This window comes from Sus scrofa, chromosome 1 (genome assembly GCF_054392235.1).
Source record: "Sus scrofa isolate SSC_HxYL_T2T_F1_AM1 chromosome 1, Sscrofa_HxYL_maternal_Yorkshire_Landrace_v2.0, whole genome shotgun sequence".
Lineage (NCBI taxonomy): Eukaryota > Metazoa > Chordata > Mammalia > Artiodactyla > Suidae > Sus > Sus scrofa.
Genome location: NC_139383.1, coordinates 77,686,743 through 77,704,816, shown reverse-complemented (window position 1 = coordinate 77,704,816; position 18,074 = coordinate 77,686,743). Strand labels below are relative to the sequence as shown.

The 18,074-nt window shown below is 44.4% G+C and overlaps 1 protein-coding gene across 4 annotated transcripts in view; it reads left to right on the top strand.

Annotated features, from left to right (window-relative positions):
• TRAF3IP2 (TRAF3 interacting protein 2) overlaps nt 1–18,074 on the top strand; it is a 53,631-nt gene that overhangs the window by 9,032 nt on the left and 26,525 nt on the right. For all 4 annotated transcript variants that reach the window (XR_014807078.1, XR_014807077.1, XR_014807080.1 and 1 more), the window contains exon 2: nt 8,165–9,001. Coding sequence is in view for 1 of the 4 variants with exons in the window: in XM_001924787.6 (XP_001924822.2) it covers nt 8,173–9,001 (829 nt within the window). In the remaining 3 variants the exon portion in view is untranslated. The remainder of the gene's footprint in view (nt 1–8,164; nt 9,002–18,074) is intronic.

The following is an 18,074-nucleotide window of genomic DNA, read 5'->3' as shown; positions in this document are numbered from 1 at the left end:
TTACACTCCCTTTCTGCTATTTCATCGTTAGTGTAAAGACATGAAACCAGTTTCTGGAAGTTAAACTTATATCCTGCTACCTTGCTGAATTCGTTTATCAGTTCTTAGTTTTTGTATAAGCCTGTACATTTAAGTCCTGCATGTTTTCCACATCCCAGAAGTAGGTATTGATTCAAGGTAAGCCCATCTGGATGGTAGATGCTACAGTAAACTGTGAACATGGACATCAGATCTGTTAATGTGTGCTCTGAGAGAGACTTGTGTCGTGTGCATACTAGGGCAGGGTCTAATAGATGTGCAGAAGGAGAGGCAGGCATGATGTCAGGAAAGGAAGCTTTTGGATGAACTGTGAAATCAGAAGGGTAGTGCTGTCAAGACTAACAGGCTCTGTTTCAAGACACTATTAATTTAAGGCAGGATGTGCTGGAGGAGAAAAAGTTTGCTGGGAACAGACGTGAGCAAAGTCTTGGAGGCAGCAGACAGAATAAATGGGAAATCCTGGAGTTCCCGTCGTGGCGCAGTGGTTAACGAATCCGACTAGGAACCATGAGGTTGCGGGTTCGGTCCCTGCCCTTGCTTGGTGGGTTAACGATCCGGTGTTGCCGTGAGCTGTGGTGTAGGTTGCAGACGCGGCTCGGATCCCGCGTTGCTGTGGCTCTGGTGTAGGCCGGTGGCTACAGCTCCGATTCGACCTCTAGCCTGGGAACCTCCATATGCCGCAGGAGCGGCCCAAGAAATAGCAACAACAACAACAACAACAAAAAAAAGACAAAAAAGACAAAAAAAAAAAAAAAAAAAGAATAAATGGGAAATTCTGTGAATGGTACACTGAGGAGCATTGTCACAAAGGATGTGAAAATGGCAGGAAAAAAATAATAAAATAAAATAAAAAATAAAACGGCAGATGTTGGAGTTCCTGTTGTGGCTCAGCAGGTTACGAACCCAACCAGTATCCAGGAGGATATAGGTTTGATCCCTGGCCTTGCTCAGTGGTTTAAGGATCCAGCGTTGCCACGAGCTGTGCTGTAGGTCACAGTCACAGCTTAGATCTGGCATTGCTGTGACTGTGGTGTAAGCCGGCGGCTATAGCTCCAACTCAACCCGTAGCCTGGGAACTTCCATATGCCACAGGTGTGGCCCTAAAAAGCAAAAAAAAAAAACAAAACAAAAAAAACACAAAACCAAAACTGCAATGTCTGGCCAAGGTCTTATCTACCAAAACATACTGCTCAGGAGGGGAAGCGAAGAGAAAGTACTCAAGCCTGAGGAGGCAGAAAGGAAGCCAAAGAGAGAGACTGGGACAGAAAAACTGATAGACTTGAGGAAAGGTGCTGGTCAGAATCCAAGGGCTAGAACCACAGCTCACAGTCCAAAGGGCAGAGAGGTTCCCTAGAAGGAAGCCTGCTGTCTCTTGGGTCAGATCAGAGTTAGAACTGGACTCACATGAGCCACAGCTTGACCTGATTGTGTGGACCTGGGACTAGCCCTCTGTCCCTAGCTTGTGCCACCCCGACCCCATCCTAATCCCACTTGTCCCCACCATGGACAGGTGTCCTCTCCTGGGTGGTCTCAGCAGTGCCCCTCTCACATTGGTTCTTAATCTTTGTGGACATCAGAATCACTGGTGGAGCTTTTCCTTTTCCTTTGTTATCTTTTAAGTAGATATACAGGCGCTTGGTACAACATTTCAAAGGTACAAAAATGCTCTGAAAAGCCAGTCTCCCCCCTGCCTGGGTCCCCAGTCATGCGGTTCACTTCCCAGAGGCCGCCGCTCTACCAGCTTCACAATAAATCTTGGATATAGTTCCACCTCTGTTCACACAGCACCTCCTCAGTCTTTTCAAAAAGATGCAGAGTATCGATTGTAAGGCTGGACCACAGTTTTATTTTGTGGTTGTTGTTTCGGCTGCATCTGAGGTATGTGAAATTTCCTGGGCCAGGGATCGAATCCACGCCGCAGCAGTGACCGGAGCCACTGAAGTGACAACACCCGATCCTTAACCTGCTGAGCCACCAGGGAACTCCTAGATCATAGTTTTTAAAAGCAGAACCTTTTTGGACACATGAGTTGTTTCTAGTCTTTGCTAAAACAAACACTGCTGTGTTGGCCTATCTTCATAGCCTCTTCATTTTACACAATAGGTGCGTATGTCCATAGAGGAAATTCTTGGAAGTGACAGTACTAGGATAAAGGACATAAGATTTTAAAATTTGCATAGTTATGGCCAAATTGCAGAAATTACACTCCCCTTGGCAGAGCATGAGAGACCTTATTACCTGTGGGACTTGAGCAGAAATGCCAAGAGAGGCCTGGCCCCACCGTAGGATCTCTAGTTGTGGGACCTGGGCATCTGCACTGTGAACCTCCAAAAGAACTTCTGAGCCAGAAACTCTCCTGAGATCTCTGACCGGCCAGCCTCTCCCTTCCCTTAGAGACTGGAAACAGCGAGGTGCTAGACTCGGCCATCGTCCTCCAGGCCTAAAAGGCCTCAGCTTCTCCCTGGCATCCTGAGCTCAGTATTCATGCTGATGAGATGAGACTGTCCGGGGCCCCGCCAGCTGTGGGGCTTGCCAGGGCCTGGCTGGCAGGTCTTCTGTCCCCCTCGGCCGACAGAGACTTTTCCTCTAGGTCACGGCTAGAAAACAGGGTTTCTCCACTTAAAACCAAATGACGCCCTTTGTTAGAGATGGGAACACAGGCCATGTCAGGGTGACAACCACCTGGACGTTGTATGGAGCAGGCCTGGAAGAAAACAGGGCAAAATGGAAATGGCTAGGAGCACTGAGATGCTGGGTTAATTTTTTTAAATGTGTAGTGGGTTTGGGTGGTGTTTGGTTTTTTTTTTTTTTTTTTTAACAGTTTTGACAGTAAAGACAAAAAAAGAAGAACTCTCACTTCCAACCCAACCCATTGATCTGCCCATGACCCTCTGAAGTGGCATTTGTGTGTGGTTTTCTGTGACACCCTCAGAGGGTGGCAGGGTTGTTCTGTCAGTTCTGGCGAGGCTCTGAGGCTCTGAGCATGCCTGAGACCAGCTGCCTCCCTGCCTGGAGCAGAAGAGCAGATGTGGGGGGGGGGGGGTGCAGGGGGGAGAGACTCAACTTTATTTGCAAACAAGTGTTCAGGTCAATCTTGCCATGGGTGGAGCCTCTTTAGGTGTGGCCCAGGCCCACCCTGGAGCCTGACACTTAGCAGAACTTACTAAACATTTGAGAGAAAGAAAGAGAGGAGGAGGGACGTATATTCCTGTGGTATAACTTCAAGAACTCCAAGGAGTTGACCAACCAAATCCTCCCAAGCCTGATGTTCTCACACTCAGCATCCTTCCAGCTACACAGATCTGTTTCCCCTCCAAAATAGGCATCATTCATTCATTCATTCAACAAATATTTATTGAGGAGTTCCCGTCGTGGCACAGCGGAAACGAATCCAACTAGGAACCATGAGGACGTGGCTTCTATCCCTGGCCTCGCTCAGTGGGTTAAGGATCCGACGTTGCCGTGAGCTATGGTGTAGTTCACAGATGCGGCTCCGATCTGGCATTGCTGTGGCTGTGGTGAAGGCCGGTGGCTACAGCTCCGATTAGACCCCTAGCCTGGGGACCTCCATATGCATGGGTGCAGCCCTAAAAAAGGACAAAAGACAAAAAAAAAAAAAAATTATTGAGCACTTACTATATACCAGCTCTAGATGCTAAAAATATGAGTGTGAACAGAAGAGTGGGGAATCACACCCTCCTGAAGTTTACATCCTGGGAGGAGGGGGGAGACCATGAACATAGAATGTCCTAGATGTTTGTATTGATAACATATATTTTATAGTGTGTACAATGGTGATGACTGCTGGAGAGAATTATAAAGCAGGGAAGGGAGACAGAGAGTGTGAAGAGCATGTAGAAGTTTTACAGGGTAACCAAGGAGACCTCACTGAGGAAGTGACAGCTGTGTAAAGACCCCAAAGGAAACAAGCCAAGCAGATTTGGGGGGTGGGGGTGGCAAGAGTGTTCCAAGAAGAAGGAGCAACAAATGCAAAGGCCCTGAGGAAGGGCCTTTGATTTCCTGTATTGGTTTCCTCCCTTGAGCTGGATCACAAGCAGATTGAGGGTAGGAATCATGTTTCATGTCTTTAGAAATAATTTTGGTTACCTTTCACTCTATACCCTCTGTTATCTCTTGAGTTTTGTGGGTATTGCCGTTTGTAAAAAAAAAAAAAAAAAAAAAATTTAATGGAAATTTTAATTTGAGCTTGTACCTCTTTTTTGTCTTTTTTTCTTTTTCAGAGCTGCACCTACAGCATTATGGAGGTTCCCAGGCTAGGGGTCTAATTGGAGCTGTAGCCGCCTCCGGCCTACGACACAGCCACATTAATGTTGGATCCGAGCTGCATCTACAACTCACACCACAGCTCATGGCAATGCTGGATCCCCAACCCACTGATCGAGTCCAGGGATCGAACCCGAAACCTCATTGTTCCTAATCCAATTCATTAAGCACTGAGCCACAATGGGAACTCCTGAGCTTATGCCTCAAAATGGAAGTACACAGCATAAAGAGGGACACATGGGAGGGCTGGGTAATCATTTGCCGTTTGACCCATTTGAAATATCATAGGACAAGTTCCTGTTGAGGATCAGTGGGTTAAGAACCCCACATACAGTCTGTGAGAATGCAGGTTGGTTCCCTGGCCTCGTTCAGTGGGTTAAGGATCCAGCATTGCCATGAGCTGTGGTGTAGGTCGCAGGTGTGGCTTGGATCTGGTGATGCTGAGGCTGTGGTGTAGGTCGGCAGCTACAGCTCCGATTGGACCTCTAGCCTAGGAACTTCCATATGCCACAGGTGCAGCCTGAAAAAGAAAAAAAATTAAAAATATAAATAAATAGATAAAACATCAGGATCCATTTTATTTTTGGAAGATTCTAATCCCATAGCTTTCCTGAAAGGCTGTCCATTGCCATGCCAGGCTTATTCACTCTCATCTGAGGGACCATTTGTTTCTTTTCAGGCCGGCTCCCTAGAATTCCCATCACAGGATGAACCTCAGGTTTCCAGTTATGTGACCACGCTCTGGAGATGACTGCATTTGTCACCCTTTTTATTAGCTCCCTCCAAGCCCTTGAAGGCTCCTCAACTAGAAGAGAATTTGCAGCTTTTTAAATTTAATTTTATTTCTTTTAGGGAAGCCCTTCTAAGGTATTCACATTTGAAAACCCAGGGAGAGTATAAACAGTTGTACTTGAAGTGTGGAAAATGAAAATGAATCTCATACCAAAAAAGAGCTGACAGTGTTTAGTCCTCTTGCTGGCTGGCTCGCCGGCTGCCTCTCTTCCCCCCACCTCCACCCACCCCCTGCGCCCCCTGTTCAGCTGTGGGCCCACAGATGCTCACAGGAGATTACACAACACTCAGCCAGCCCTTCGGAAAATACTTTTGTTTCCTGACCAGCTGAAGAGCATGTTGCATGGCATATCCAATTTCATAGCTGCAGAAAAATTCTAAGAAAAAAGGAAAACAATGGGGAGCATTTTTAAATAGACCCTAATTGAAATATGTGTGTTTTGGGTAGGCGCCTGTTCACATTTACAGAGTCTAATCAGTTTAGGTGATGAGGCCTCTTCTCTGCAGAACCAAAGGGCTTAGACAGTGGTCTAGAAGGGAGCCAGCCCAGGGCAGGGGACATCGAGGCCAGGAGGGAGGGCCAGCCAGGACTTGGAGGCTGAGGGAGTTTGCTGCTGTGTCAGGAAAGCGTTACCAAAGTGGTTTGCAGCGGACAGGTAAGTCGGACACCATGTGAGGGTCTGGGAAGTGTTAGAGGGCAGGCATTTGGCAGGGAGCACAGGGCAAATCGAGGTCTTTCTGTAGGGCTGGGAAGGTAAATTTGGTGGGAAACCAATGATCCTAACTCTGCTCTGTGGGGCCGCATTTTTTTTTTTTTTTTTCACTTTTAAAGTTTGAAGCATTTTGAAAGCTTGAAGCATGGTTGGTTTACTAGGTCGTGATCATTTCTGCCATACAACACAGTGGTTGAGTTATACATGTACACACATCCATTCTCTTTTAGAGTCTTTTCCCACATAGATGATCATGGGGCAGCATTTTATTTTTTATTTATTTTTTTGTCTTTTTTTTTTTTTTTTTTTTTTTTAAGGGCTACACCCGCAGCATATGGAGATTCCCAGGCTAGAGATCGAATCAGAGCTACAGCTGCCAGCCACAGCCACAGCCACAGCCACGTTAGATCCAAGCTGCATCTGCGACCTACACCACAGCTCACGCCAACACCAGATCCTTAACCCATGGTGCAAGGCCAGGGATCGAACCCGCAACCTCATGGTTCCTAGTCAGATTCATTTCCACTGCACCACGACAGGAACTCCACAGGGCAGCATTTTAAAATGCATGCGGTCATGTTGCCATTGGGTTGGGGACTGGGCTTGAGAGAAGGAGAATTTATATTTGTACAACTTATCTTAGGACAATAATTGATGGTCATCATGCCTTTGGGCATAGGAAGCCCTCTGTGAGTGTTTGTGGTTGAAATTCCACGTGGATAAAACAGGAGTTTCAAAATTCATTACCACTGGCACCACCCTTTTCTCCGGAAGGCACTTGAGGTATGTTATGTACAAGGCCTCCATGGGACAGACTGCTAGGATTTTTTTCCTTTTCCCTCCCTTGTTCCCAGCACACCTCTAGAGGCTTCTGTGGGCCTCCGGACGGTCACTCCTGTGCCATCTTTTCCTGCAGCCTGCCTCCCTCCTTCCCCTGGAGCCGAAGCATCCTGGGACATCATCTCAACCAATCTAATGATTGGTTTCTCATTCCAATGAGAGTGATTGATGGATTTCCCATTCTGTAACACTGATTGATTCCATTTTTATAGATAAAACCAATAGAACCTGGACGGGGGGCGGGGGGGGACTAAGTGCGCTGTGGGCTGAAGTCTACTTTAACAGATCTTGCCTGTTCAGCCACTACATCACAGACCAGATGGTCATGGCTCCCCTCACTGCAGGCCTCGTGCGAGAGGGAATAAAGTCCTCCAAATAACCTAGAGTTTTCAGTGGAAAATGTCACTATGACATTTCCAGTGCTTTTTATTTTATTTTATTTTATTTTTATTAAAGTACAGTTGATTTACAACACTGGGCCAGACTCTGCCGCACAGCAGAGTGACCCAGTCATACATATATATACATTTCTTTTCTCACATTATCTGGTGATTTTAAACCCAGTCTTGCTTGCTTGCTTGCTTGCTTTTGAATCTTTTTTAAAAATTGGGCAATAGTCACACAGGCTGAAAGTATAAAAGTTCAAAAGGTGAGAGTTCCCTTGTGGCACAGTGGAAATGAATCTGACTAGGATCCACGAGGATGCAGGTTCCATCCCTGGCCTCTCTCAATGGGTTAAGGATCCAGCGTTGTCGTGAGCTGTGGTGTAGGTCAGCAGCTACAGCTCCTATTCAACCCCTAGCCTGGGAACCTCCATATGCCATGGGTACAGCCCTAAAAAAGCCAAATAAATACATAAAAAATAAAAGTTCAAAAGGTTAAAAACTCTTCCCCTCCCTTCTCTCCCCCAGCTTTGTTCCAGCCTCTCCATCCTCAAAGGCAGCCAATGCCCCAGTGTCCTGTGTGTCCTCACTGTATGTTTTATACCTGTACAAGCGGACGCGTGTACACACGCTCCCACATTTCCCTCTCTGTATTTTTTCCACACAAAACAGCGTCTTCTGCACATCGGTCTGCTGCACCTGACTTTTTAATCACTTAACCGTACATTTTAGAGATCATTCCACATCCATTCCTGGGATTTCTTTCATCATGGATTCCGGCAACCCACGTTCAGATCATTTCTCTTTCCTTAAAATTTGGCCGTTGGTTTTCGTCTCTTTTCCCTCACTGGTGTATGACTTCTACCACATGATGGCCCGGTCACATTCTTTGAATCGCCTTCCAGATAAAAAATATCTTAATTAAGCCTTAGTGCCTTTGCCTGGCGGTTAAGTGAACCATTTTATGTGATTGGGGCTCTGCCAGCCCATTGGTGTCACACTCTTCTTAATTTAAACCACATTTCGAATGAGGTCCCTTAAGGTTATAAAGTGGGGGACTCCAAGAAACGATCTGTCTTCTCAGGCTGTGGCACGTTTTTTCTCTTGTTCCAGAAACTAGAATGAATCGAAGCATTCCTGTGGAGGTTGATGAATCTGAACCATACCCAAGTCAGTTGCTGAAACCCATCTCAGAGCATTCCCTGGAAGAGGAATCAGAACCGCCTGCTCCAGATACCAGACACATGGCACCCAACAGCTCCTCTGCACCCCAAACCCCTTGCTATGCCTCAGGAGACGTGGCTCACACTCACTCACCCCTGAAGCTTTCAAATCATCAGTGGCCTGTGTCCCAGCAGGTCACCTGCCTGCGCACCAAAGTCCTGGAGGAGAGTGAAGACAGCTTCTGGAGGAGACACCCAGACCCAGGCAAAGAGTTTCCCTCGTGCTCCTCCGCAGCCAGCCAGGCTGAGCCTGAGTCTGTGGTTGGAGCTCTCCCCCCAGAGCATCAGTTTTCACTTATGGAAAAACGTGATCAATGGCTGGGATCTCAGCTTTCAGCAGCTTCTCCCGACACTGGCCATGACTCAGACAAATCAGACCAGAGTTTACCTAATGCCTCAGCAGACCCTCCGGACAGTAGCCAAGAGATGGTGCAACAGCCTCAGCCCCACAGGAACCGAGCAGCCCCAGACCTGCCTACCACAGACACTGGGTACGATTCCCAGCCCCAGGACGTCCTGGGCCTCAGGCAGCTGGAAAGACCCCTGCCCCTCACCTCCGCCTGTTACCCCCAGGACCTCCCCGGGCCTCTCAGATCTAGGGAGTTCCATCTGTTTGAACCTCAGAGATACCCAGCGTGCGTACAGATGCTGCCTCTCAACCCTTCCCCGCACGCTCAGTGGAACTATCACTACTATGGTCCTGGAGGTCCTGATTACCACGTGCCATGTAAGTGAGCTTCTCTGGACATTCTGGGCTAGGTAACCGAGTAGACAGGAATCTCACATCCTGCTTCGCATCACTAGACCTATACAGATAGGGCAGAGGGAAGAGAAGACGTTCTGCTTCCCATGGGGCTTTCTGTGTGTGGTTGGATTTGTACACAGCTTTAGAAGAATGCTTTTGCTTAGCCTAAAGCCCATCGCAGGTGGAACGTGCTTCTCTGGGAAACTTTGAGTGTAAATCAGATTTCCTCTCCAGGGTAGTTTACCTAAAACTTGCCTAGAGGCAGGGAGGTGACCCACATGACTTCTAGGAAACTTGCTTCTTGTCCGAATGCGTGGGCATCTGGGTTTTTCCTTTACATGCTTTTTATCCACCTTCGATTTGTTAGAGAAGGGAGCCTTGTGTCAAAAAATTCAGAAGGTGCCCAGAATGTCATTGAGATTCAGAGTTTATGCCATTCCTTGAAAACCCAGTTGCTCCTGTGATTCTATTGCTTAAAGCCCTGTGGAGATTGAACCATCCACATCTCCCCTACGATCTAGCCACACTTGGGGACTGGCAGCCCCCCTCACTTGGCACCCCTGTGCCTTTGCCTACAATCTTTTCTCTACCCGGGAGGTTTTTCCCCTTCTTGTTCATTTGAATCAGTTCTATACTTTAACAACTTTTTTGAAATGTAATTTACATACTGTAACATTCACCCTTCCCCTATTTAAGCATGCGATTCAGTGACCTGCAGAGTTATGTAACCATCATTGTACATACACATCTTTTAAGACTAAGCTCAAGTGCCCCTCTGGCAACCTCCCCAGATCCCTCCCCAGGGGGCACCTAATGCCAGTATGGCATCTACTTAGGACTTCTTTACTACTTCTTCCAGGCAGTAGGCTTTTGCCTACTGTATTTTGTATTTTCAATCTATAATTCCCCAGCATTTCATGCAGTGACCAGCATATACTTGACTCTCAAGACGTTATTTATGAATGAATGAATGAATAATATGTATCAGTGCAGTAAGCATCTCTGAAAGTGATAAAATCTTTTTTCATCTTATTTTTAAAAATTTATTTATTTTTTATTTTTTAATTTTTTTTACTTTTTTGTCTTTTCTAGGGCCACACCCACGGCATATGGAGGTTCCCGGGCCAGGGGTCTAACCGGAGCTGTAGCTGCCAGCCTACACCAGAGCCATAGCAACACCAGATCTGAGCCACGTCTGTGACCTACACCACAGCTCACGGCAACACCGGATGAAAGTGATAAAATCTTAGATTGAGATTAAAAAGTCTGTCCCAATTTTTGATGTCAATTCTCTACAAGACCGCTAGAAAATAGTAGAGCTTTAGAGGTGAAACACAAGGCTAGGAGATGAAATATTTCTTGAGCAAATAAACACCATAGAAAAAGCAGTTCAGGAGTTCCCATTCAGGAATTGTCAGCAATACAAATTATCCATGGACTCAGGTTCAATCCCTGGCCCTAGCTTAGTGGGTTAAGAATCCGGGCATTGCCATGAGCTGTGGTGTAGGTAGTAGACACAATTCGAATCTGGTATTGCTGTGGCTATGATATAGGCTGTCAGCTGCAGCTCCGATTTAACCCCTAGCCTGGAAACCTCCACATGGCACAGGTGCAGCCTTAAAAAGACAAAAAAAAAAAAAAAAAAAAAAAAAGCAGTTCAGATGGTCCAACCAAAGACCTGATGCCTAGCTTTAAAATAAATTGTAGTAATGATTGCATGAGTTCCTGTTGTGGCGCAGCGGAAACGAATCTGACTAGGAACCATGAGGTTGCAGATTCGATCCTTGGCTTCACTCAGTGGGTTAAGGATCCAGCGTTACTGTGACCTGTGGTGTAAGTCGCAGACTCAGCTAGGATTCTGTGTTGCTGTGGCTGTGATGAGGCCAACAGCTATAGCTCTGACTCAGCCCCTACCCTGGAAACCTCCTTATGCCCCGAGTGTGGCTTTAGAAAGCAAAAAAAAAAAAAAAAAAAAAAAAACCAAATGCTGTAATCAATTATAATTTAAGTTTTTGTACATGTAATTTATTATAAAGCTTCCTAAAGCAAAGGGAATAACAGAGTAATTCATAATTTTTTTTTAAGTGAAGTCAAGGAATTTAACATAGACGATGCTTAGAAGAAATAGGCAAGAGTAGTATGAGTTAACCTGTGAGTTAAGAGGGAAGCCAAGAGCTGGAGAAGTTGCACGGCTTGGGGAGAAAGAGCTGCTGAGACCTACAGCTGGGACTCTGGTGTTGGTATTGGATGTTGGGAAGTCAGCTGATGGGGAAGCGTAGTCAGTAATACAATGGGTGTGGTGGTCGAGTTCCTTATGTATGAATCACTGAAGACTGAACCCTGGCAGGGGCAGGCTTTGCATTTATTTTCTCAATGATTTCCAAGTTAAAAAGGAATAATTTTGTAGGAGTAATACCACAAACTACCTTTTTAACATTCTACCATCTGCATTTAAAGAGAATTTTTCCTATCAGAATAGTACTATTTGTTCACTCTCCAAATTAAAATATGCCCAGAAGCCCAATTCATATTTCCATCACCCAAACATAATTCTTTATTGGGGTTTGACATCTTTACTGGTTTTTTTAATTTGCATATTATATCTTTAATATAAAATTAAAATGGTTTCCAGGGACATTCAGTGTACCTCTTCCAGCATCATTTAAAAATGCTGTATATTATTTGACCAGATGGGTCTATCACATTGTTTTTTTTAAATTCTTTGTTATAGTTGATTTACACTGTTCTGTCAATTTCTGCTGTACAGCAAAGTGACCCAGTTTTACATATATATATACATTCTTTTTTTCACATTATCCTCCATCATGTTCTATCGCAAGTGACTAGATGTAGTTCCCTGTGCTATACAGCAGGATCTCATTGCTTCCAATCCAAATGCAATAGTTTGCATCTACTAACCCCAAACTCCCAGTCCATCCCCCTCCCCCCTCCTCCTCCCCCTTGGCAACCACAAGTCTGTTCTCCATGTCCATGAGTCTATTTCTTTTCTGTAGATAAGTTCATTTGTGCCGTATATTAGATTCCAGGTATAAGTGATATCATATGGTATTTGTCTTTCTCTTTCTGACTTACTTCACTTAGTATGAGAGTCTCTAGTTCCATATGTTACTACAAATGGCATTATTTTGTTCGTTTTTATGGCTGAGTAGCATTCCATTGTCCATTCTTCTGTCGATGGACATTTAGGTTGTTTCTATGTCTTCGCTATTGTGAATAGTGCTGGTGAAGAACATAAGGGTGCATGCATCGAATTGTTTTTAGGCTGTTCTCTGTTGTTGAATATTTTAAATAGTATCCAATTAATGATCCAATAAGCAATGATACGATACATCATGTACGTAAGTTTCTGTCTGCTTTCCTGATTAATTCCTTCAGTTAACCTGTAGAAGTGTGACTACTTCACCAAGGGTTTTGGAATACTAAGTCCCAAGCACTTGTCTTTAACCACTAAAAGGAGAACGCTTCATCGGGATAGCATTGATTCATTATAATTTGAGGGTCCCAGGAAGATCTTTCCACTTGAAAATGTTTTTCCTGTTGAACCCTGAAATGGCACCACTAGCAATCCAGTCTCTAGAGGTAAGCTTTGCCCCCTCTGGGCAGGCTCTGTGAAAATGCAAACACTCCCACTGAGAATACTTCTGGTCTCTAACACCTGCTTTCATTCATCAGCTCCCCTCCCCTTGCTCTCTGTATTATTTCCTTCTATTGAAGTGAGGTAGGAAGGGGAGGCCTAGGATCCTGGGAGTGAAGATAGGTGATGAAAGGCAGAGAGGAGAGAACTTGGACAGGAGAAGGGAATAATTCACAGTAGTAGTGTAAACAGCCAAGAAGCACATGAAACCAACCTTAACAGTACTAAATTTAAGAAATGCAAAATTGTTAAAGGTATTATATTTTTCCTAATTTGGTGTGCAAAAATAAAAAACCTTGGACAAGGTTAGCAGGATTATGGGGAAATGAAATTTCCTGTCTACTCTTGATAGGAGTACAGATTGGTACAATCTTCCAGGAAGCAATTTCACTATCAAAATTTTAAATGGGACTTCTGTGATCCAACAGTCTCACTCATAGGAATCTATCCTATAGATGCATTAAACAAGCATATACAAAAATACATGAATAAGGATGTTTAGGAGTTCCTGTCGTGGCTCAGTGGTTAACAAATCCGACTAGGAACCATGAGGTTTCAGGTTCGATCCCTGGCCTTGCTCAGTGGGTTAAGGATTCAGCATTGCCATGAGCTGTGGTGTAGGTCACAGACACAGCTCGGACCTGGTGTTGCTGCGGCTCTGGTGTAGGCCGGTGGCTACAGCTCTGATTAGACCCCTAGCCTGGGAACCTCCATATGCCATGGGTGTGGTCCTAGAAAAGACAAACAAAAACAAAAAACAAACAAACAAAAAAGGATGTTTATAAAAATACATGAATAAGGATATGAATAATATCCATTACTTAGATTAAAAGTAAGAATAAAAACACCAAAAAGCCTATCACTGAAGGGACAGATTATTATAAATAATTATAAAGTATAAAATTATAAATGACATAAATTATTGTAAATAATTTCATTTACTTATACAATGGATTACTAGACTCTGTTACATAGAATAAAATATCCATTCTGACATAAAGAAAAAATTTAAGGAGAAGTATGCCGTGTTGATCTCATACACATTTTTTTTTTAACTACATGTGGATTTGGTGGGGAGGGGTTCTTTTTCTTTTTTCTTGACAACCACACCTACAGCATATGGAAGTTCCTGGACCAGGGGTCACAGCCATGGCAACACTGGATCCAAGCTGTATTTATGACCTGTGCCACAACTTGCAGCAAAGCCGGATCCTTAACCCAGTGAGCAAAACCAGGGATTGAACCCACATCCTCATGGAGACAGTGTCGGGTCCTTAACCCCCTGATCCACAAGGGGAAGTCCAACTATATGTGTTTAAAACTCCATTAGGAGTTTCCATGGTGGCACATGGATAATGAACCGACTAGTATCCATGAGGACATGGGTTTGATCCTTGGCCTTGATCAGTGGGTTAAGGATCCGGTGTTGCCATGAGCCATGGTGTGGGTTCAAGATGCGGCTTGGATCCCACACTGTTGTGGCTGTAGTGTAGCCTGACAGCTACAGCTCCGATTCGACCCCAAGCCTGGGAACTTCCATGTGCTGCAGGTTCGGCCCTAAAAAAGCAAAAAGTAAATAAATAAAGAAAAGCTCCATTAAAAGTCTGAAAGTTTGCCCCAACATTCACTGTGATCATGAGGGGAAAGGGACAGGGAATTAGGAAAACAAGGAGATTTTTCTTCAAACTCTGTATACTTTTGTTAAATTTGTTATAGCCAACGGGCACTGCTTTTATAATTAAGAAAATATGTACAGGTTCAAAAGAGACGTAAAGGGAATTGAGAGTGTACAGGTGGGCTCACCCTAATGCACCCCTCACATGCCTTGGCCCTGGCTCCCAGGGGCATCTAATCTGCAGGGAAGAGGGTCAAGGTCGGGCGTGTTTTGTCAGGAGACCTCAGTGATCATGGTCCTTCTTTGGGGCACTGCAAGCCCAGAATATATATGAGGCCTCCAATGACAAGGACTCCCGGAAACGTTGCTGTGACGATTAAATGAGATAATGTATTAAAGACACTAGGAAAGTAGCTGGCTTGTAGTAAGACTTCCATCACTAGCAGCTCTTAGTTACTATTATTATTACTTAAGTGGATCCTGCAGCCCAGCCCTGCAGAGTGCTCCTCGACTTCCAGATCCCACTCGCTGGCACAGATGTTAAGCATTCAAAGCAGGTGTACAGATGCTTAGTTTCATGTCAGGGCTATAACTGCACTTAATTGCCAACAAAACCACTTCAAAAGAACTGTTCACCTAAGCGATGCTTGTGCAGTCGGAAACCATGGCTACGTGGTTCTACTCGGCTTTAGAGGAGCATTACTTCTTCATCCATTAATGAAAATATACATAAATCACGGTCACCATACAAATGGCATACCTTACTTAGCCTTTGCAAGTGAAAGCAAACGTGGTTGCTGGTCATCCCTTTCATGTAGGGAAAAAAAAAAAAAAACACAAGTTTTCAAAGCAGGTGAACTCTCCCAACCTTCTAAAGTAGGAGTTTATCCTTACTGCCTTACAATCATTCCACTGAAGGCTGCCAGAATCGAGATCATGCCTGTGCCATCAAATAAAGCCCATGATGCAAATACATTGGGGAAAAAAAAGAATATAATAAATCTCAAGCGCCCTTGTATTACTGTAAAACCCTTGCTTTCTCTACCAAGGAGACTGAATAAAATAAACCAGTGGGCACATGGCTATTTTTGTTCATAGACCCCTAAATGATTATTTGTATGTTAGAACCCAGGCACAATTAAAAGTAAGGAAAGAACAAACCAGATGGAAGAGATGATAAAAAAAAGGAGTTGCCTTTCAGGAACCACAGCTGTTTTCAGCTGTGGGAGTTCCTGTAACAGTTTGTGTTGGCCATTTTGTTTTCCCAGCTAAAGTGATTGCGTTAGAGCATCGTATCTTTTGACAACTTGAAAATCAGGTTTTATTCTCTCTCTCGTAAGTTCTTTTAATACCATTCTTAATAAGGAAGAAAAATGTCAGATGTTTTGACTGGTAAGTGGAGAACCTCGTGTACGATTTGGTTTATAGATTCTGAGGGGCTCAAAGCCCATAACGTGAAGACCACATGGACCTAGGCCAAGAGGGTCATAAGATTGACAAGTACCATACAGCTCTGGCCACCCATTTATGATTGTGCAAGAGTCATAGTTTTGTTCTGTGGTTTAACGCTGCCTCAGAATGGAGGTGTTACTGTGCTCAAACCCCCCCACCCACCCACCCACGGCTTTCTCTTTTCATTTTTCTTTTTTTTTTTTTTGTCTTTCCGTCTTTTCTAGGGCCGCACTCTCAGCATATGGAGGTTCCCAGACTAGGGGTCGAATCGGAGCTGTAGCTGCCGGCCTATACCACAGCAACGCAGGATCCAGGCCGCGTCTGTGACCTACACCACAGCTCATAGCAACACTGGATCCTTAACCCACTGAGCAAGGCCAGGGATTGAACCCACAACCTCATGGTTCCTAGTCGGATTCATTAGCCCCTGAGCCACGACGGGAACTCCCACTTTCTCTTTTACATCTCCTGCAGAATACACTCTCCTGGTGGAATTTTAGGCACCAAGGACAAGACACTAGGGAAGCTATTTGGGGGCTCTGATTCTTAAGTCTATCACGTAGGTGGCTGCTGACTTGCACGCCTCTCCTCCTCACACAGTGATGAGTTTGTGTTTCAAAACAGACCTCCACAGACACACAGATTTTCCTTCTTCCTCTCTCCACTTATTCTGAACTACTCAAGAGAACTATATCCTATTTATCTCTCTTCACTGCATGCCTAGCCATAGAGGTTCAATAAATATTTGTTGCATGAAGAAAAAGAAATCTGTTTCCTACTTCCTGGAAAAAGGAGTGATCCCCTAATCATGAATAGAGCCTTTGTGACAGCAAGCCTTGGAAAGGCCACCGTGTCTTCTGGGAGAGCAGAGGAAAGGAAGGAGGTCAATGCGATTTGGAAACAGACCTTGTTCATTCATGTCTCGATGTATTTCACAAATATCTGCCCAGTTGTGTCCTAGGCACTGGGTGGGTGGTAGTGACTACAGCACACGTGGTCCTGTCTTGGTGGAGTTCACAGTCTACTGGAGATAAGCCTCCAGATAAGTAGAAAACAGCAAACAAAATAAAGTCAAAGTGTGATAAAGGAAATAGCCAGGTGTCAGAAGAGACATTATTAGACAGGATGGCCAAAAGAAGGCTTTTGGAGGCGAACCCATCTGGGCTGGGATCTAAAGGATGAGAAGGCCCAGGAAGCCAGGAAATTGGTTATCACCAAGGTCCCGAAAGCAAGCGAGTGGAATGGGAGCTGGATGAGCCGGGAAACAACAATTTGCTAGAGGACGGATGAGGCAAGGGCCGTGGTAAGGAGTTTGGATTTTTTTTCTACATTAAACTTCTTTAGGAAAACAGAAAATGGAACACTGTAATCCTGAATAAGGAACTTAGAACTATACTTGGTGTGTAACGAGCACTCAACAAATGCTAGCCATTTATATATATATGGTACCCAACTAAACTAGCAAGCCTTGGTCAAAACAGTGGAATGGAATTATCGAAACTTGAGCAATGAAAAGATATCCATTTACCCAACAAACATAGTTTTTTATTTCATAACTCTTCCACACAGCCAGCCAAATTCCAGACAAAAATCCATCAAGTTCCACTTACAAAAAGGAAACCTTATTTTTTGATTGACCCTCTGATATTTAATATTTCTTTGTTTTAAGCAGTCGAAGGACAGCCTAGAGAATTATAATGTCAGTACCATCATTTTAAAAATAGATGAGGTGGATCATTTTCATCTGCTCACATAAACCAGTGTAAGTTTTTATCACAGGTGGCCATTTCAGAAATGAGAGTTACAGCTAATCAAACACTTAGCCCACATGCCTTAGTGATTTTAATGATATGATTTGTTGCTATGAGACAAAAACATGTTGTGCGAGAAATAATCTGTTAGAAATCATATGACCTTGATTCAAAGGCTTTTGATTAACAGTGCTAACATCCGCTTTCTGGAAAAGAAACAAACCCTATGATTAGAGCTGGGTAGTCCTTTTAAAGCAAATAAAACATTATGAGCCACTTATTAATGAATATGGGAAGCAAGACTGGCTCTAAGCATTAAAAACTTTCAAGGCCACTGGCAAAGTTGCTCCTCTTTTATCTTGTACTACTTCCAAATGGAAATAGACAGTCTAGAAGACCCAAGACCTAGCAGGCAAATTGTGTAGTTCTACATGGCTTCTTATGTGTGTGAAGTTGGCTTTGTTACTATTCAGTCTTCATCCATAGTGTGTGTGTGTGTGTGTGTGTGAAGTTGGCTTTGTAACTATTCAGTCTTCATTCATTTACTTTTTGAGCATCCCCTGGGGTTTGGCACTGGGCTTG